This window comes from Typopeltis vanoorti, chromosome 7, assembly GCF_054136105.1.
Source record: "Typopeltis vanoorti isolate ZY-2024b chromosome 7, IOZ_Tvanoo_1.0, whole genome shotgun sequence".
Classification (NCBI taxonomy): Eukaryota; Metazoa; Arthropoda; class Arachnida; order Uropygi; family Thelyphonidae; genus Typopeltis; species Typopeltis vanoorti.
The window spans coordinates 109,218,657-109,240,173 of record NC_143555.1 but is presented as its reverse complement, the minus strand read 5'-3'; the positions used below and the strand labels follow the sequence as shown (position 1 = coordinate 109,240,173).

At 35.6% G+C, this 21,517-nt stretch overlaps 1 protein-coding gene across 1 annotated transcript in view; it reads left to right on the top strand.

The window, feature by feature from the left end:
- The window catches only part of LOC150104956 (transmembrane protein 184B-like), a 145,686-nt gene that overhangs the window by 122,385 nt on the left and 1,784 nt on the right, over positions 1 to 21,517 (top strand). Inside the window, exons 8-9 of the mRNA XM_090395435.1 lie at positions 5,315 to 5,559; positions 15,832 to 16,116. Of these exons, the coding sequence (XP_090251561.1) occupies positions 5,315 to 5,559; positions 15,832 to 16,083 (497 nt within the window). The 3' untranslated portion in view covers positions 16,084 to 16,116. The remainder of the gene's footprint in view (positions 1 to 5,314; positions 5,560 to 15,831; positions 16,117 to 21,517) is intronic.

Genomic DNA, 21,517 nt, shown 5'->3' with positions numbered 1-21,517 from the left:
GCCTAAGTAGCTGAAATGTTTTATTTGTTCCACAGGTTCTCCGTTCACAACACAGTTGACATTTTCAATGATTCTGCCTATTTTCATTGTCTTTGTCTTTTTATTGCTGACCTTCATACCATATCTATTACAACAGTTATTCAATTTAATCAGAAAATCTTGCAGACTTGTAGCGGATTTATTTAGAAGTATAACATCATCTGCATAAAGCAAAGAGCTGACATTAACATCTCCAATTTTGATATCATGTTTAATACCACTTTCCTTCATAATGTGATCCATATAGATAATGAATAACAGAGGGGATAATGTACATCCTTGTCTCACACCAGATTTAACATTAAACCACCTTCCTCTACTTCCTTCAATTCTAACTGCTGACTTACAACTCAAATAAAGGCTAAGTATTGCTTGATATAATGCCCCATTGACCATATAACTGTAGCATATTGAATAGCTTCTCTCTTGGCACCTTGTCATATGCCTTTTCCAAATCGACAAAACTTAAATACAGACCTTTTTTATATTCCCATGCTTTCTTGACTATTTGTCGTAAAGTGAAGATATGATCCTGACAGCCTCTATTTGGCCTGAATCCAGCTTGTTCTTCATCAAGCTTTTCTTCCACAATTCTTCTCTCCATGTGAAGTTGTGCACATTTTTTTGTTGGAACATGGTGTTATTAATTACTGGTCCATGTCCTGAGCAGAAATCCAACAGATATTTGCCATTATTATTAGCTTTGCTCTTTTCTCCAAATTTTCCCAAAATATTTTTGTATGTCTCACAATCATTTCCTACTGTGCTATTTAGATCCCCAACAAGGACCAAGTTTTCGTTTTGCATTGTGTCAGTTGCTTTTTCTAAAGCCTCAAAAAATTCCTCCACTTCTACCTTAGTAGAACCTTCTGTGGGACCATAAGCACAAATTAGTCTCATTGTCCAGTTCCCCATTCTCATATTTGCCCACATTACTTGTGTCAAAAATTACTTATATTTCTGATTTTGATATCATATTTAATGTCACTTTCTTTATATTATCTCTAATATAATTATTATCTAAGAATGTCATCTGCAATAAAGAACTAAGTTTAATATATCTGATTTTGATATCATATTTAATGTCACTTTCTTTATATTATCTCTGTAGATAATGAATAACATTAAATATAGTATGCACCATTGCCTTATACCTCATTTTACATAAAACCATCTTCCATTGTATTCCTGCACTTCTAACTTAGTATAGAACTGAATACAAAAATTGTTCTCTGTAGTGTCTCATGAAGTCCGTGCAGTTAGCCTAGTGGCTGTGAGCTTCGCAACCATATGCCTGGGGAAGGAGTGTCCTAGGCTCGATTTCCGTCGGAGACACAAATAGCTGAAGGATCTTCCTCAGCCAAGTTAGCCGGTGTTGGGCGTGGACAGCAGGTTTGTTCCCCAGTTTATCGTGGAGTTTTTCATCCCACAAACAGGCAAACCGTAACCGTGAACATACAGGATACAGCCATAGGACATATAGATGAAGACAGAAGAGAAGATGAGTGCCATCTGTCTTAATTCATCGCCCAGTAGACATTCATGGCTCAGCCATGAGTGACCCAACGGTCCATTAAGGACTATGGGATAGTATCTCATCATGTAATTGCAGTATTTTGAACTGCTTTTTTTTTTCTTGGCACTTTGTTATATGCTTTATTGATCTACAACATATAAATACAGATCTCTTCTATATTCTGATGATTTCTTGACTATTTTCTGATAATAAAAACCTGGTGACAACTTTATCAGATCTGAAACCTAGATTTTTCTTTGTCCCCTTTCATATGTGCTTACATGAATCTTATCTGGAACACTCAATATTGAAATTCCTCTATTAAGCAGGTTCCTCTATCCTTGACCTTTGGATAATGCTTTCTGAATTACAATGTGTAGGTCACTGAAAACTTTTTCTGCTTTCATATTTGAAAGCAGAAAAAGTTTCCTCCTCTCTAGCAGTAAACTATATTCACAACTCCTTTCCTCCTGGATATTTTTGCCAATAGTTGTCTCACTTGAAAATTTCTTAAAGTAAGTATCCAGTTATTCAAACAATCCCTTTCTTCAGTTTTTATGGTCAGTTTTACCATTTGTGAGTTGCTTCAGTAGCCTTAAGAATTTTGTGTTTATTGTATTGATCTTCTATAGAATTGTCTTTTCAGAGCTCAGCCTTTCCATGACTTTTATTTGGTCACTTTTACACAACTTAGTTTTCTTACTTTATGTGTGTGTGCGTGCACTTTGAATTGGCACATACTGGTTTACACTCTAGAAACCCTCATTATTTCTTCTTTCCTGAACTGCCTTAACGTTTTAGGTCCACCACATAGTTATAATGTTTCTCTTTCTCACAGATGATGTTCTAGTGCTTCTATCCTTGCAGAAGTTTTTATTTTTTTGTTTTGGAAATTAGGTATAGGTAAAACATAATGATGAATGGAGATATTCCCTTTTCAAGCTTAATTTTCTAAATTATATATACTGTATTGCCCATTACACTAATTAATTTAATAATTAGACATTGGGAAATTATTTAATAGATGATTGCAAGTCAGTGATTCTTCAGGGCATCTCTTGAAAATTACAGAAATATTACTGGAAATGTTGATAGTGGGAAGAAAGTGCAATGGTGTAGGGAAGACTTTGAAGAAGATACTGAAACAAAGAAAGCTCTCTTGAAGAATATAGTGAAAAGAGGATGGGATGCTAGAACAGATTCTTGAAGAGAAAGACAGGAATCAAGAGTTGAGTTTTGAATTTCAGCCTGAGCAACTAAGCTACAAAGCCAGTGTATTTAGGTCTGTTAATGATGTTCTTCTGACACCATTTTTCCTGTTTTGCAGGTTGATAAAGAGGGGAAACTAGTTTTTCCCTTTTCCAGGAGGGAAAATCCTTCCACCTTCATATGAAATGGGTTAACTCGCTTTCACTAGAAAAGACCTTATAAAGTATCATTCACATCCAAAGTGGGATTGAACTTATGTCTTTCCAACCAAAGCGCATTGTCGATATTGACTGATAGAGAGGCTTCCCGGAAAAAAATAAAAGGAAGCTGTTCATTCTACTCTTTACTTTCTTTTCCTACCATTACTTTTGGTTCTTAATGCATCTCCTTTCTGGCTTTCTCTTTCTTTCTCTTATTTTCTCTTAATTTTTTTTTCTTTTCCTGAACTTCCTCTTTATTATCCCTTCTCCACCTACATCAGTGGTCTTATTCTTTATCTTCAGTCTTTTCTATGCTGTTATACCTTCTTTGGAAGAATCTCCTGTTTTTCAGTCTACTAGTAAATCATTGTCAAGTGTCATCCTTAAATTATTTATTGTAATAATAAGCACAGTATCATAATAGGAAATTAAGCTTGGAAAAGGAGGAGGGAAATTAATTATTGGCTTTATCAATACTACTATCTAGTGATCAGGGCAACATGCATGTTCTGAATGTACAGAGTATTACTGGACATTTTCAGATTTTGGCACTGGGTCTCCAAGGTGTGTTTTCTTATTCTCAGACTATGTTTTGATCCTTTATCCAAGCATGAGCAAATGAAAGTTTGTGTTTAGGTATCTTCATGACTAGGCTACTTGTATGTCAAGGCTGTTTACATCAGATCACTTCACTACCTCATAGTACACAGCACACTCCTTTACAAACATGAAACATGTATATTGCCATGAATTATTCTCTCTCGAGCCCAGTTGAATTCTGTCTACTAATGGTGAGTGGAAGCAGGAACCATGAAGATATCGAGAATTAAATCTATGCAGAAGTCATAGTTTCCATATCCTAGTAACAAAATAGTATGTTATTATATTACTTTGGAGGAGATAGTTGTAGCAAGTGTTTGTTAGAAATTAAGTTATACTTGACAAGAAATTGTTCTGTTTTAAATCTATTACTTAACACGAAGAAAAAAAGTTTGTGTGAAATTACTTAAAAAAAAAAAAGCTGTTTCATTTCTTCCTCAGTAACTTTATTATATTTAAATTTATTTACACTAAATTCTGACTTTTCTAAATCTTGTGTATACATTCTTTTTCTGTGATACTCATTTTTACTTGAAACTAGATGGTGATTGCTCCTCTTTCAAATCTCCTGTATATATACATATACTCTTGTGCCTTGAACTAGTCTGAAAATATTACACAATGCATATTTTGAATATATACGAGATGTGGCTATTAAATAATGAGACTAGTTGCAAAAATGTGGTTTATTATTACAATTATACAACTTACTTGTTATCCCCTTCAATATACTCCCCTCCTCTATCTATGCACCGTTGCATATGAATTTTCCATTGTTGGAAGCAGTGCTGCTGCAAGTCATCAGGTGTTATCTGCTTCAGTAGTGCTGCCACTTTCTCTTTTATTTCATCCACTGACTGAAAATGGATGTCCTTCAATGAGATTTCAACTTTGGAAAAATAAAAGTTGCATGGAGCTAAGTCTGGTGAGTAAGTGGATGGTCCAACACTGGTATCTTCTGTTCAGCCAGATACTGCTTTACAGACAGTGCACTGTGAGCTGGAGCATTGTCCTGATGTAGAATCCAGGCATTCTTCTTCCTCACTCGTTCTCTCAGCTTGGGCAGAACCTCAAGGTAATAATGTTGGTTAACTGTCTGCCCCTCTGGTACCCATCCAACCATTAGCATGCCATTGATATATATATATATATATATATATAAAAAATCAGCATTGTTCGTGAAGAAGAAAATGGCAACGCTACTGAAGCAGATAACATCTGATGACTTGTGACACTGCTTCCAAAAATGGAAAATTCGTATGCAACGGTGTAGATTGAGGAGGAGGTGTATGTTGAAGGGGATAACAATTAAGTTGTACAATTGTAATAATAAACCACATTTTTGCAACCAGTCTCGTTATTTAATTGCCATACCTCGTATATATTTAATTTTTTTTTTTTTTTTTAAATCTCTATGTAGATAATTTTAGTTTTAACCAAATGTCTGTTAGTTTTTTTTTTTTTTTTTTTTTTTTTTTTTTTTTTTTTTTGAGGGGAGGGGGGGGGGTTCTAGTATATTAGAATTTAATTATGAATGTTTATAAGTCTACTTAATTATATTTGGATTTTGTATAATGTTTACATACTAGCTTGATTGGGCTGTTGGGCTAACAACTGTTGGATTTCATGCTTTTAAAATGATTAAAGTAGCCTTTAAACGTATGTCTTTATGTATTTGGCAGTTCTAATTGTATAATATATGCAATGGATATTTCTATTAAAACATTTACCTCTTTTTTTTTATTTTTAGGAGTCATTCTGGCCATTTTAGAGAAAGCAGGGGTAATTTCTCCTATTTATTTTACAAATGGAATATTTACAGCAAGTGCTGGAACAGTTTCAGCTGGATATCAGAATTTTCTCATTTGTATTGAAATGTTTTTTGCTTCATTAGCTTTGCGTTATGCATTTCCTTATCAGGTCTATATGCATGGATTCCATGCTGATGCTCAGGGTCGATCCGTAACAATGCAGAGCATCTCAAGTAGTTTGAAAGTAGGTATAAAACATTGCCACTTGTATAAACAAAAATTAAATAATTAATTAGAATTAGAGATATTTGAAAGATTGTTGATAATCCTTTATTTTAGTGTTGCACGGTGATCAGCATTCATTTTAGAAATTATGGACTTTACAACCGTGTTATAAATAACTTTTAATTTCCCGACGTTTTGATCTTCATATTAAGATCATCATCTGGAGTATATACAAGGACAAGCTGAGTTATATTACACACAGTAGGCTAAAGAAACAATGATTTGATCATTGGTTATTCTACTGGCATGACCTCTAGTGGAAAAAATGAAAAAATAAAAAAATTACGAATTAATTAATTATTTAGAAACTACATCAAAACTAAATTCTATTTAAGATAACATGAGAAAAACATTCTTTCTTTCTTATAGATAGTCTTCTTTCAGCAACAATGATGCCCTATTTTTAACATTACAATTGTTATTTTAGATTTAGGATTCTGGATTATCTACAGTCCTGTTTATAGTTTACTCTTAGAGAGAAAGGTTCCGTGGGTAGAATATGTGCCTTCCATATGCTTGAGATTTTTAGACTATCATTATCGTTCAGATTGGGGTGGTTGATAAGAATCTCACAGGCTTCCTTAAATTTGCGTTCATACCATGTTTTGGTGTGATGCAAAAAAGTGGTGCTTTTCCAGTCAATTCTGTGTAAAGTGTTCAGGGCATGATCAGAAAGGCCAGCTTCACCAAAAACAAAAACTAGGTGTCATTAATACTCTAAAAAACAAGGCTTTGAAGATTTGCTCCAATAAACATGTGCTGAAAGACAAATTTAAAGTTATCAGCAATACTTTTCTAAAAAATGGTTATAGCCAAAACACTATTAACAGAACTGGTAATTAGTTTACGGAATTAACAACGCATATAAAGTATATTAATTAAAGGTAACTTTAATAAATAACTTCTATATTTCGACAACGTCACGTTGCCATCTTCAGGAACATAAAGATATGGTATGTGCATGCAGGCACTAACAAAAGCAAATGAGGAAGAAAGCAAGAAACTAATATTGTTCCTAAAGTCCTAATGGTGCCCTCTGGTGGGCTAATTTGGTTGACTTGGCAGTTGGGCTGAAGTTCTCAAAATGTAAGTCTCCCAAATTTGGGGTAGTTTCATGCACCCAAATTTGTTGAGGTTAGGAACGTTTTTTTAGAGCTGCTGAAGATTCCTTGAATAATCTTTCGTATTTAAACTTGCTGCGGTGTATTATTTTTGTTTTCTTCCAACAAATTCTATGGTGGGTATCTAAGGCATGGTCTGCCAGCCCAAAAAATACGAAAACCTGACAAAGAATTCTACTTCCTTACCACAGCCGCCACTCAACACAGTAGTCAACCTCTCGTCTGTAGTTTTAAAGCCTGAGGCACTCACCGCACTTGCACGTGGTCACAATTTCGCCCTAGCTCCTAAAAGAATACCTGCCAAAGAAATCATGATCCAAATAGAACGTGGGATTCGCAACCTGCCAAACCATATCGCCAACAACGTCAGACTGGATGTAGTCGGTGTTCTCACTAAAGCCAAACGTCCAAAAACCAACTTATCCAAAGACGAATATGCAGCCCTACAAGAAATGAAGAATAACAAAAAAATAGTAATCACCAAAGCGGATAAGGGAAACGCCACTGTGGTGCTAAATCAAAAGGACTACGAAGGTAAGCTTAATGCTTTAGTACTAGACTGTACTACTTACCTCCCTATTGAATGTAATCCTACCAGCTCTCAGATTAGAACTCTCCACAGACTCCTTAAGAAAGTCACTTCTTGGCCTGTGGAAGTCACTAACAAACTAAAACCTTATAACTCTAGACCCCCCCCCCCCTGATTATATAGACTCCCAAAAATACATAAACAAAATGTGCCATTACATCCCATAGTGGATGGCATTGATTCCCCCACATATAAATTAGCCAAACATTTAGCCAAAACACTCACACACTATACTGGCAACACACCATCACACATAAAAACTCAGCCCACTTTAAAGCCAGTGTAGAAAACCTCTCACTCCAACACACTGACATAATGGTCAGTTTTGATGTCTCCTCCCTATTCACTAATGTCCCACTCAAAGAAACCCTAGAGCTCATCCATGCCAAGTTTCCTCCCGATATCTCATCCCTATTTCAGTTCACAATGAACTCGGGCTATTTCGTTTGGCAAGGAAAGTTCTACAAACAGATAGAGGGGGACAGCCATGGGTTCACCACTTTCCCCACCCTTGGCCAATTTCTTTATGGAGACCTTTGAAGAGAAAGCCTTAAACTTCGCCCCCACAAAAACCCACTATTTGGCTTCGTTACGTGGATGATGTGTTCACTATTTGGCCACATGGTTCAGACTCACTCCACTCCTTCCTAACACACTTAAGCAACCAATACCCCAGAGTCCAGTTCACCTTAGAAAAAGAGGAAAACAACACCCTCCCCTTCCTAGACACTTTAATCACCTGCCAGCTTGATGGATCTTTGGTTTTCTCTGTTTACAGAAAACCCACCCATACTGGCAGATACATTCACCAGCAATCCCACCCCCCCTCACAACAATATGGGGTTATGAAAACACTATATAACAGGGCAAAATTAATCTGCTCAGATGACAAGGCCCTAACTACTGAACTAAACCACATCCACAACACCTTCTTAGCCAATGGCTATAACCCCAAAAAAATCCAAAAAATACTCAAACCAGTAAACCACAACCCTCCCCCTCCACAATAAAGATTACACCAAATCTATCACCATCCCCTACATCCAAGGCAACTCTGAGAAAATAACCAATATCCTCAGAAAATATGACCTTCTTGTTACAGACCATATAAAAAAGTTGGCATCCCTTATCCATTCTACCAAAGACCAACCACTTCCCCTAGACCTACCTGGTGTATACCAGGTCCCTTGCAGCTGCAAATTGTCCTACTTTGGCCAAACAGGCAGAACAACAAATATCAGGATTTCAGAACACAAAGACTACATCCGGTTTCACCAGTACAGCTGCTCTGGGCTGGCAGACCATGCCTTAGATACCCACCATAGAATTCGTTGGAAGAAAACAAAAATAATACACCGCAGCAAGTTTAAATACGAAAGATTATTCAAGGAATCTTCAGCAGCTCTAAAAAACGTTCCTAACCTCAACAAATTTGGGTGCATGAAACTACCCCAAATTTGGGAGACTTACATTTTGAGAACTTCAGCCCAACTGCCAAGTCAACCAAATTAGCCCACCAGAGGGCACCATTAGGACTTTAGGAACAATATTAGTTTCTTGCTTTCTTCCTCATTTGCTTTTGTTAGTGCCTGCGTGCACATACCATATCTTTATGTTCCTGAAGATGGCAACGTGACGTTGCCGAAATATAGAAGTTATTTATTAAAGTTACCTTTAATTAATATACTTTATATGCGTTGTTAATTCCGTAAACTAATTACCAGTTATGTATGACCAACGTATAAGCCTTGCTACTAGACTATTAACAGAATTGTCTACAAGACCTCAATAAAAAACAAAGATAAACCAGACTACAATAAAACTGTAACCATTCCTTACATTATAGAGACATCAGATAAAATAAACAGAATACTACAAAAATACAACCTCAAAGCCACCTTTAAACCTCCTGCAAAATTGAAAAGCTTACTCAACTCATCCAAAGACCAACTCCCTCCACTGGCCCACCCTGGAGTATACTGTATTTATTGCACCTGTAATATGTTAAAGTCTACATTTATGTTTGTCAATTTTTCAGACTTTTTTATATATAAACATATTTATAAGTGATTGAATTACTGATGAAAATGTTTATACCCACCTTCCATGGGACTAAGAAGCTGAAACTTTGCACATAGCTCTCATTGACAAGGAAAAATCCAAAAATGTGAGATTTTTGATTTAAGTAGTTCCCATTTCCTTAAAGCAATTAAAATCACCGTCACAAGTTGTCTCCATGTGCATTATTAGAATAGCACACACACACACGCACGTACATATATATATCCCACACACAAAAGGCAGAAGAGCCTATAGCAAACAGATGCCATTTCAGGGCAGAGTTAGGAATAATCTGTTGATATTCTTCTTAAAATACTGAAGATTGTAATCCTTTGGAAATGCTTCATGAAGGAGGCTGTTCCACAGAATTGAGGTGGAAGGGATGAAAGATGACTGGGAGTTGCAGGTTTGGTGAGTATGTAGTTCAATTGCAAAAGGGTATTTAGTAGCTGCAGCAGAAGTAGGAGATATAATGGATGCTAGTTCTACTGAACAATTGCCATAGAAATACCTGGAAGTGACAATGCAGAAACCGAACTTTTATGGGAATGTAATTGAAGAGAGTCTTTGAGAGAGGTGTCACTTATCAATCATCCAGACTGCGTTTTTCTAAACAGCATCAAAATTTTTGAAGGAAGTTTTAGGTGCGCCATCCCATACATGAGAGCATTATTCCAAAGTTGGTCGGATTTGGGATTTATATAAAGTAACCATTTGGCAGAGAAGTACTATCTTGACCAGAAAAGGATGCCAAGTTTTTTGGAAGAATTTGGTCTTGACTGTTGAGCTAAGCATTATCAAAAGTAAGTGGAGAAGATCTGAGGCCTATTTTATAGGAAAACAAGCAAAACTGCATTTTGGAAGCATTGAAGTTGACTAGGTTGTTTTCACCCCAGTCAAGAATGCTGTGGATCAAGAATGCAAGTGTCCTGAATTGGTATTCAGGACACTTGTTGTATATGATCTTGAAGCTTCAGATGTTTGAACACCATGGTTTGTCATATGAGTATGACAAGTGAAGTGTGCTATTCAGCAAAACTATGAATAAGATTTGAAGTCAATGAGAGCTGGTCATTTATATACATAAGAAAGAGGGTAAGTGAAATGATGGAGCCCTGAAAGACACCAGCATTGATAGAAAAGTCTGAGGAGAGAACATCATCCATTATTACACATAGGATTGATCTGAGAGAAAATTGGCAATCCATTTCCACAAGAACAAAGACAGTCCAAATGGTAACTTGTTGAGAAGCTCTCAATACCAGACCCTATCAAAAGCCTTGGAGATGTTAAGAGCACTATCACAGTTTTCGTCAAACCTTTCCATGAAATGTGTCCAAATGTAAGTGATGTAGGGAAAGAGATCCAGAATGGCAAAATCCATACTGGTGATCACTAATTAGAGTTCTCAGGGTGTTGAAAAAGTTGACTGTTGATAACCTTCTCCATTACTTTAGACAAAACTGATATGAGTGCAATAGCTTAATGGTAAACATTTATCATCTTTTTTTTTTTGGGAACTGGTTGTATATAAGCTTTCTTCCATGCTGGAGGGTGGATGCCAGCTGAGTGCAGTTTAATGAATAGATGATAGAGAACTGGTGTTAGTTCAGGAGCACGTCTCTTAAGCACAATGGGTGGAATTCTCTCAGGACCAGCTGCTGTTGTAGTTTATTTTGTAAATAAATAAAACACTTTTTTTTGAATGGTTTAATAGATTTTTAATGTTGTCATATTGATATTCATACTGTATGCATGTGACCACTTTATAATTTTAGTAAACTTGATTATATATGAAGTGTGCTGCCTTATGAGAAATCCATGAAGTGATATGGTGCCTTCCACTGCCTAAGGGTTCCTCACTCCTAGCCTAACTCCTCCCTTGAACTTGATGTATAATTAATATTTTTCAATCATCATATTATCTGCATAATTAGAAATGCAGAAGTGCTCGACTTCATTCTCAGTAACTATATATATATATATTTTTTTTTGGAACAGAACACTCGTTTAACTTTAACCAGGCAGGTAATTGAGTGTTCTGATACAATTGATAGAATGTATCAAAGCAATATATTTAATTGGACCATACATCATCAAATTCCTGCCATGTACCCTCAAGGGGTGTACAGGATATGATAGTACTATATGAAAAAAAATTACATCATTACTAACTTCCTATCTACAATTTTCCTCCAAACCAGTCTGTTATTTGTCAAGACTCCAACATTATCAGATATTATATTTCTATCATCTAAGGCACTTTGTACCGTATCAATCCACCTATATCTTGGTCTTCCTCTGGGTCGTTTTGCTATCAACCTGGCAGAGAACATTTATTTTGTTAATCTTTCTTCGTCCATTCTGTTTAAGTGACCATACCACCTGAGATTAGCTCTGCTAATGCATTTCTGGATGCTGACAATGTTAAGTTCTTTCCTAATATCCTCATTTTTAATATGATATTGCCATTGATGCCAACTGTTCACGCCTATAATCTTTCTCAGGACTGTCATATCTGCGGTCTGTAGTCTTTGGTCAAGTGTTTTACTTCTGACCCAGCTCTCAGATCCATAAGTTAAAACTGGTTTGAACACTGTCTTGTATACAGCTAATTTAGTGTCCCAACTAATTTCTTTCTTATTCCATATGAATTTATTCAATTGACTTCCCACCATACCAACTTTGCTTATTCTGTTGTCTATTTCTATATTTAATTTACCATCTTCACTAAAAATCGTGCCTAAGTAGCTGAAATGTTTTACTTGTTCCACAGGTTCTCCATTCACAACACAGTTAATATTTTCAACAATTCTACCTATTTTCATTGTCTCTGTCTTTTTATTGCTGACCTTCATACCATATCTATTACAACAGTTATTCAAGTTAGTCAGAGAATCTTGCAGACTTGTAGTGGATTTATTGCTAAGTATAACATCGTCTGCATAAAGCAAAGAGCTGAAATTAACATCTCCAATTTTGATATCATGTTTAATACCACTTTCCTTCATAATGTGATCCATATAGATAATGAATAACAGAGGGGATAATGTTCATCCTTGTCTCACACCAGGTTTAACATTAAACCATCTTCCTGTACTTCCTTCAATTCTAACTACTAACTTACAACTCAAATAATGCCCCATTGACACCATATAACTGTAGTGTTTTGAATAGCTTCTCTCTTGGCACCTTGTCATATGCCTTTTCCAGATCAACAAAACTTAAATAGAGATCTTTGTATATTCCCATGATTTCTCCACTATTTATCATAAAGTGAAGATCTGATCCTCACAGCTTCTATTTGGCCTGAATCCAGCTTGTTCTTCACCAAGCTTTTCTTCCACAATTCTTCTCAACCATTTCTCAAGTATACTTGCATAGATCTTGCCAGGAACATTCAGTAGGGAAATACCTCTGTAATTCTCACATTCAGTTTTCTTTCCCTTTTTATATATGGGTACTATGAGAGCTCTACTCCGTTCATCAGGAATTCATCCCTCTGTTCAGGCTTTTTGCACTATGCAGTGCAGCGCCACTGCAAGACTTTTATACCACCATACTTCAGCATTTCTGGTTGAATATCATCTAATCCTGCTGCCTTTCCACATTTCAAGCCTTTGATGGCTTATTCTACTTCAAGTATGGATATGTATTCCTGACTGTATGCCTGTTGAGTGTTTTTCACCACTGTGCTATCACTGCTTGTTTCATTTAGCAATTTTTTTGAAGTAATTACTCCATACTTCAAGGATATCTTTTTCTCCCGTTTTCATGTCACCTTTATCATCTCTAATTCCTTTTACAGCACTCTTTGCTCCTTTTCTAAGCTTCTTCAACAACCTCCAGAACATTTTGCCACCCTCTTGATATTTATTTTCTCTATTCTTGCCAAAGTCCTCCCATGACTTTTGTTTAGCGAGTTTAACACAGTGTTTAGCTTTCTTACATTTGTCTCGTTATTCTCTAACAGCAAACTCTTACTTATTTGCCAGGAACTTTTGATATGCTTTATTCTTTTCCTTCACTGCCTCTAACTTCCTGTGTCCACATTGGAGTTCTGATTTTTCTATCCTTGCAGACAACCTCACCACATGCCTCTGGCTGAATGAATCAGGGTTTTCTTCAAGACTTGCCACTGAATCTCCAAGGTTTGGTTCCTGTTCTGAAACGCTTTTATTTTTTCTTCAATAATGTTTGTGTATTTTAGTCTACAGTTCACATCTGAGAGCTGCTCAACTTTTATTTGCTTTAAACCTTTCTTACATGAAGTGCCTCTGTAGCACAATTTGAAGAACGGCAGTACGTTGTGCCCTTCAATTCGAAAAGGCCTAAGCTTTTCATGACAGGGGAATCTTTATATGGACTTTTTCAATCAAAGGTGAGTTAGCCAATCTCATACGGTGGAAGCAGTTTTTTTCTCCTGGAAGCTTGGGTTTTTCATCCCACATACAGACAAATTGGCCCTTCAGAACACATGCAATTTACAGACAAAAAATACTAGCTGTGGTGGGCAGTAGATGGTACTGATGTAGATGATTGGTAGCAGAGGTTCGGTGTAGTGGTGGAGACGGAGAGTTGTACAATAGGTGCCTCCCGCGATGAGTTTTCGGACTCCTTGGAGGTGTCACGAATAATACTGAATAATGTTATTCTTTTCAATATGATATTCAATTTTATCTTGCTGAATAATACTGAATAATGTTATTCTTTTCAATATGATATTCAATTTTATCCTGCTCAAGACTAAATAGTGATCACTTCCAATTTCAAATCCTCTGTACATTCTGGTGTCCTGCACCAGGGATAAAATATCACTATCAACAATAACATAGTCAATGAGACTTTTCTTATTCCTTGCCTCTTCTCTCCATGTGAATTTGTGCACATTTTTATGTTGGAACATGGTGTTATTAATAACCAGTCCATGTCCTGAGCAGAAATCCAACAGGTATTTGCCATTATTATTAGCTTTGCTCTTTTCTCCAAATTTCCTCAAAATATTTTTGTATGTCTGACAATCATTTCCTACTATGCTATTCAGATCCCCAACAAGGACCAAGTTTTCCTTTTTCATTGTGTCAGTTGCTTTTTCTAGAGCATCAAAAAACTCCTCCACTACTACCTTAGTAGAACCTTCTGTGGGACCATAGGCACAAATAAGTTTCATTGTCCAGTTCCCCATTCTGATATTTTCCACATCACTCTACTTGAGACTGCCTGCCATTCAAGAAGATTAACCTCGTATTTAGTGTTCAATACTATGGCTACTCTTTCTTTTCCTTGGTTTCATTTCCTGAATATAACATTTTGTATTTATTGCTCAGAAATATCTCACCAATTTTTGTCTTTTTTGTTTCAGTCACCCCTTTTATGTCGATCTGGTACTTATCTAATTCCTCAGTTAGCTCCATTTCTTTGCCATTCAGACTTCTTATGTTGATAGTACCAATCTTTAACTCTGGCAATGTTGAGTTGTAGTGTATATTCAGATTTATTCCAGTAGCTGACTTTTCACTGTTCGCCCTGGTTCACTGGCAAAAACAACACGGGCATTGTTTAACCGAGCGATGCCCTAGCTGGCATGAAATTTTGTCATGTTTTACCATCATCTTGTATTTTGGTTTAAGCCAATAAGAATACAATTTGGTTAGCTAAATCCCAAATTGCCAACCCATCCTCATTCATTCAGTATCCAGGTAGGCATGCAACAGGGTGGAGCACAACTTTAAAGGCGTGTCTCCTCTCATACAGCTTTGACCCTTATTAAGACTAGCCATTAGATAAATGTACTTTTTTTAATGCATTTTCAGGCACTGCATATGTCCAAGTCTTTTTAAACAAGATTTCTGCTTGATCTATGAATCACTGATATGATTCCAGATGACGATCATATTAGTGATCTCCATCTGGAATTTTATTCATATATTTAACATTTTATTTATCATCTTTCAATAAATGTAACTTATATTTTACTATCATCTCCCTTTTGATACCTGCAAGAAAGTTGAATGTAAAATTAAAATTGTTATTCATAATTCAGTATATAAGTCTGTGGTCTCTTCATCAACACATATCTTAATCTCTCACAAACAATTAAAAGCAAAGAATTAACATAATGATAGCTATGTAATATATTTCATCAGTGAGATTAACACTAATCAAAAATGTGCCCAAGAATTATACAGTGCACTACAAAACTTTAAATAAACGTATGTTAAAATATTTCATAATAAATTTGAAAATATTATTGAGAGGGATTTTGGAAATTATAATGTATTAATTTCTGTACATGGTACCCTAGGTAAACTTGGCGCCCTGTGCCATTTTAGAAAAGCTTTCTGCTTGTATAAATTTTATATAAATATAAATAAAGGCTATAAATTTTAAACCATTATGTGCAGTATCATCTAAAGCAAAGCTACATATTTGCAATAAAAGTAAATTATTTTTCTTATAGGAAACAATGAATCCTAAGGATATTATGAATGATGCTATTCACAACTTCCACCCTCAATACCAGCAGTACACTCAGTACACTGCACCACCACCAGCATCAAACTTGCATGCTGGTATGTCTGGAAATGTAGATGATGAGCATACAGATCACCCCTCAGGAAATGGGGTTAACCCTCCAAATCGTCAGGTTCCAACTGCTACTCCATACAGTGAGAAAATTATGCTGTTAAGTTCAGATGATGAATTCCAGTAAATAAAGTTTTGCCCCACACATTATGCCAAAGAGGTTTGTCGATTTTTATGCACTTTATGAACATTGGCAATTGAGCATTCTTTTAAAAAGTACTGCCTGTGTGAATTCTACAGAAATGTATCTTGCATATTCAACTATAGTACAAGCATAAAATTCTTATACAAGTTTTTATTTTATCATTTTTGTTGTATGAACATAATAGTTTAAGTTAGCAAAACAAGACAAAATATGTAGGGGTAGGTTTCTGTGGTTTAGCAGTTCATAAGAAAGATTCCGATAATTGGACCACATGTTTATTAAGATAAATAACAATAAAAAAAAAAACAAACCCAACAAGTTTCATAAGTCATTTGACTTACATCTTCAGGGGTGAAAGGTAACTAAAAGTTTAAAACACAAGAAATAAGAAATTACTCAAAATAGTCCATTCTATGATGTTATGGCCATCTAACTGTTCATTAAATTAAATATCCGAATGTAGATTCAGTGCAATGCTAAGTTTAAACAATGCTGGATGCTGTCACGTTCTGTTGTTCACGTTCACATTGTCGAGGTCTGACTTGGGTATATTTTTTATCAGTGATGACCAAACTTGGTGTAGAATTGGGCCCTGGTTTTTGTTGCATTGCGTTGGAATTCTAAGCATGTTTGCAGCTTCTTTAAATTTCCTTATGTAACAAATCATTGTTCCTGTGGCATCTGCTACATAGGCCAGACGGGAAAATCAGGGGAAATCTGCATAAACACCAAAAAGACATGCAAAAAAGAAGAGAACACAAATCAGGCCTAGCATACCATACAACTTCCACTGATCATAATGTACTCTGGCAAAAAACAAACATGTCTTACATTGAAAAAAATTGTTACATAAGGAAATATAAAGAAGCTGCAAACATGCTTAGAATTCCAACACAACGCAACAAAATCCAGGGCTTAATTCTACACCAAGTTTGGTCATCATTGATAAAAAATATACCCAAGTCAGACCTCGGACAATGTGAACGTGAACAACAGAACATGACAGCATCCAGCATTGTTCAAACTTAGCATTGCACTGAATTTACATTCGGATATTTAATTTAATGAACAGTTAGACAGCCATAACATCATAGAATATACTATTTTGAGTTATTTCTCATTTCTTGTGTTTTAAGCTTTTAGTGCTTCTGCCTCTTTTTTAAAATGTTTCTGAAAAACTGCATGGACTTTTCATTAAATAGATCTTCAGTTCTGATAAACTCAGATTTGTTTGGATTCCATTTCATAGCAACATTTTGAACTTCCTCCCACTTTGCCAAAACATTTTTGATTTCAGCAGTCGTAATTTGTTCTTTCTCTCCATCCTCATCTTCAGATGAAATTTCCATTTCCTTTTCTTCACGTTGCTGCTTGAAAAGTTTTTTAGCTCGTCAGTTCTCGGTTATGCATCTCCAATAATTCTTCAACATCTTCCTCCTCCACTTCCAAGTTAAGATCATAAGCAGTTGCCACAATATCCTTTACCAATTTGTGTCCTTCATCTGAAGTTTCTTCATTACCAAAGGAAGGACACAGTTTCCTCCATGCTGCTTTGAGACATTTCATTGTTACTTCTTGCCAAGCCTTTACAATTAGCCTAATTGCTATGACAATGTTGAATTCATCCTTCCAAAATTTTCTTAGGGTTATGTTGGTAGCCTCGCACATTTCAAAGCACCTGATAAAAAGTGCCTTGTGTAAAGTTTTTTAAAATTTGCAATTATCAGCTGATCCATAGGGTGAATCAGAGATGTAGTCTTGGGAGGAAGAAAAATCACCTTCATAAAATCTAATTCCTCTGGTAGCTCTTCTTGTATGCCCGTTGAATGACCAGGTGCGTTATCCAAGGTTAAAATGGCTTTTAGAGGCAGATTGTTTTGCTCAAGATAGGCTTTAACAGTTGGTCCAAAGTTTTTGTTTTGTTTTTGTTTTTGTCTGTAGAAACGTGTTCATGGGGCCAGTTTGCCTGCTCTGAGAGATGAAAAACCCGAGTTCCCATGAGGAAAACCTCACCATGAGATTGACTAACTCACCTTTAGTCAAAAGAGAATAGATAAAGGTTCCTCACTTTTTGAACCCAGGTCTTTCCGACCAAAAGGCTTCATCTATACTGACTGAGCAACAGAAACTCTAAGCAGTAAAAAAATGTTATATTTTATATCCTCGGCTGCGCCATTTGTAAAAAAAATCTTAATCTCTATTTTCTATCCGTGTCTATCTATCGTGTCTTGTCTTTGTCTTGAATTAGACCAGCATTTCCCAAACTTTTCCTACGACGGAACACTTCACAAATCCTGAAATTTTCACGGAACACCTTGGTTATTTTGTAATGTATTAATTAATTGTTAATTTAGTTGATTTTTTATTATTAATTAATAATTGCTTATTAATTATTAATTAATTAAAGATCAATTAAACATTAACATCATTAAATTAATTTGCTGATTTTCATTGACATATCCCATTCTGATCACCAAAAATTTATATCATTATAAGTATTTACAAGTGAATGCAGACTTTTTCTCCTGTGTGCGGATAGTTTTCCCCTCCTTTTGTACATCCTTGAGATCGCTTTGTAGCCTGGTGGTGGATGACTCACTATCTGTTGTGTCACAAACACCTTCAGTAAGAGATTTCTTAATACCAAAATTAAACCAAGTCCCTTGTAATTTAAATTTAAATCTGCAGGCCTATTACTTTTAAAAAATCATGGCACTACGGTTTCGAAACTTTCATCCTTTAGTAAGAGATTTCTTAATACCAAATTTAAATCTGCAGGCCTATTACTTTTAAAAAATCATGGCACTACGGTTTCGAAACTTTCATCCTACAATACTAACTTGCGAAGAAAGTATTCAGTATTACTAGATTTGAGAACTGGATACAGACTACCTTGATCTTCAATTTTAGTGGAAAAATTTTCTTTATACTTCCTTGTTGATTGGTCACTGGCATTTGCAACACAGATGTTATTTCTTTCAGTTATGAGAACAGAGGCTACACCGCCCATTGTTGTAATCGGCTTGCAGGCAATTTTTATGATCAGTCATAAACAGCAGTATTCTCTTTCCCAATTGTTAAAAGATTTTGATGTGTGAAAATTAACGATAAAAATTAAACATGGAAAAATTCATGAATATTTCCATGTTTAAAAATATGCCGCTTGGTCACTGACATTTGCTACGCAGATGTCATTTCCTTCAGTTTTGAGAACAGAGGATATGCCTCCCATTGTTACAATCCACTTGCATGCAATTTTTATGACTGGTCATAAACATCGGTATTCCCTTTCCCAAATGTTAAAAGGTTTCGATATGTGAAAATTAACAATAATTCATGAATACTTCCACATTTAAAAATACACGGCTTGGTCACTAACATTTGCTACACAGATGTTATAAGGCATTCTGGGTCTGAGCTTTTCGACATATTCACGATTATTATTCTCCTCAGAATATTTCCACTATAAAATATTTATTCATGAAAAATGCTTAGAAAACTAAAATGACAAATTCCAGGAGAACTTCTCGCGGAACACTTATTCACTTTCCACGGAACACTGTTTGGGAAACCCTGAACTAGACTATGCTTACTCTGGCTTATCTCTCATGCTCTATAGTCTAGAAAATTTATTTGTTTATTGACTGTTTAGTGACTGTGCCAGCTAGATTGTAATTTGAGAATGAGAGTGTAAGACTTAAAATACATTACAGGTTTCTGAATTCGCATTTGCATTCCCTGCTTTACTTTAAATTTATCCTTTCAGTCAGTCGTGGTAACTACATAAAAATTTTAAACATTACTAGCATGCAGGTTCGGAATTTTTTTGGAGATAGTGCATTGACACCTCACAGATGTCTTTATAACAAGATGTCTTGTTATAAAGTCTCCTTCATGTAGACAATAGCGAAGTTTCTCTTCTATTCCCTTTGATCACAAATGATAAAATGCTTCAAACATGGATACGTCTTGAGAATCTGGAAAGCAGACACACGAAGCCTTCTCTTTCTTTGTCAACCAGGGATGGTCAGCCATTACAGGCAAGAGTAAGCATTGAGAATCCTGTAATAATTTTGCTTACTGCTTGGGAGCCTTATGTGTGTCTAGTTTCCTTTGTCTTTACTTTTGCGTGCCTTTCGAACTCATCACGTGTTTACCTCCAGGTATGTTGACGTCGTGTTTGTGTGCTTTTTGACTCCTGTTTCTTTGGCACTTGCTGCCAAAGGATAATTTTTAATCAAAATGATAGATGTAGAGAGCTTGCAGGATGATTTGAATAAGCTGACAGTATGGGCAAAACATAGTGGATGTCAACTGAATGTAGAAAAGTGTAAAGTTATGCATTTTGGGATACAAAGATTACAAGCTGTGTATCACATTGAGGGAACTGTACTCCAAGACAAGAAATTGAAGCCAGTGATTTGGGGCTAGTAGTAGGTAAGTTTAGAGTGCATATTACTGCCAGGATAGCTCACAGGATTACTTAGTTAACAAGCAGAGATAAGGAAGTTATCATTCTGCTTTATAAAACCTTAAGGCAATCATGGTCGCTCGAGTTTCTCGGAAATGAGAAAGTGGTGAAGAGGATGTACAGATATTTGTACGTCCAGAGGCAAGTGGTCAGTGGAATGCTTGAGGGTTTGTGGATTGCAAACTTGGTTAATAGGTAAAAGGGGGGGGGGGATATGATAGAAATGTTTAAGTTAAAAGATTATAGGATTTAATCAAGGAAAATGTCCTAAATTTGTCCTAAGAATCTTATTTTCCCTGGAATCATCCAGGTGAGAGTGTCATCAGCAAAGGCGTGCCAACTAGATTTTTTACTTGGTGATTGAATGGAATGGGTTGCCTTAGTCAATTGTGAGCATGTTGTCTGTTAATGGTTTCAAGGAGAGGAATGATAGATATTGTGTTGATAGTTTGGGTCTCCCACAATGAGTCTTAGGACTCCATGGAGGTCCCTGTGCAATAATAATAATACTTGTAATGGAAAAATCAGTTCATTTTCATGATTTTATTGGTCAAAAGTATACTTCTTGTTGTGAATGAAAGTTCGTCTTGTCTTAATGTTTGTTTTGAACCGTGTTATCTTTCAGCTCATTTAAATCACAGGATTTAATTGAATTAAATTTTCACTTTTTCCTTCCAAACGTCTTAATAAGCAGTAAGACTTAATAAAGAGCTAATGATTTGAGAATTTAAAAAATTAAAACGGTCTTAGATCAACAGGTTTGTCCTAAGATTATTAGTGATACTTGTTGAAGAAGCATTCTCTTTGATATAATAAAAGAGAATTCGTTCAACTTTTTATGATGATAAATAGAGGGGAAAAAAGTTAGATCTTTCCTTTATTAACCTTAATCTAATCATTCTCACCCACTATTTATTATGATTGTTATTCTAAATCATATACACA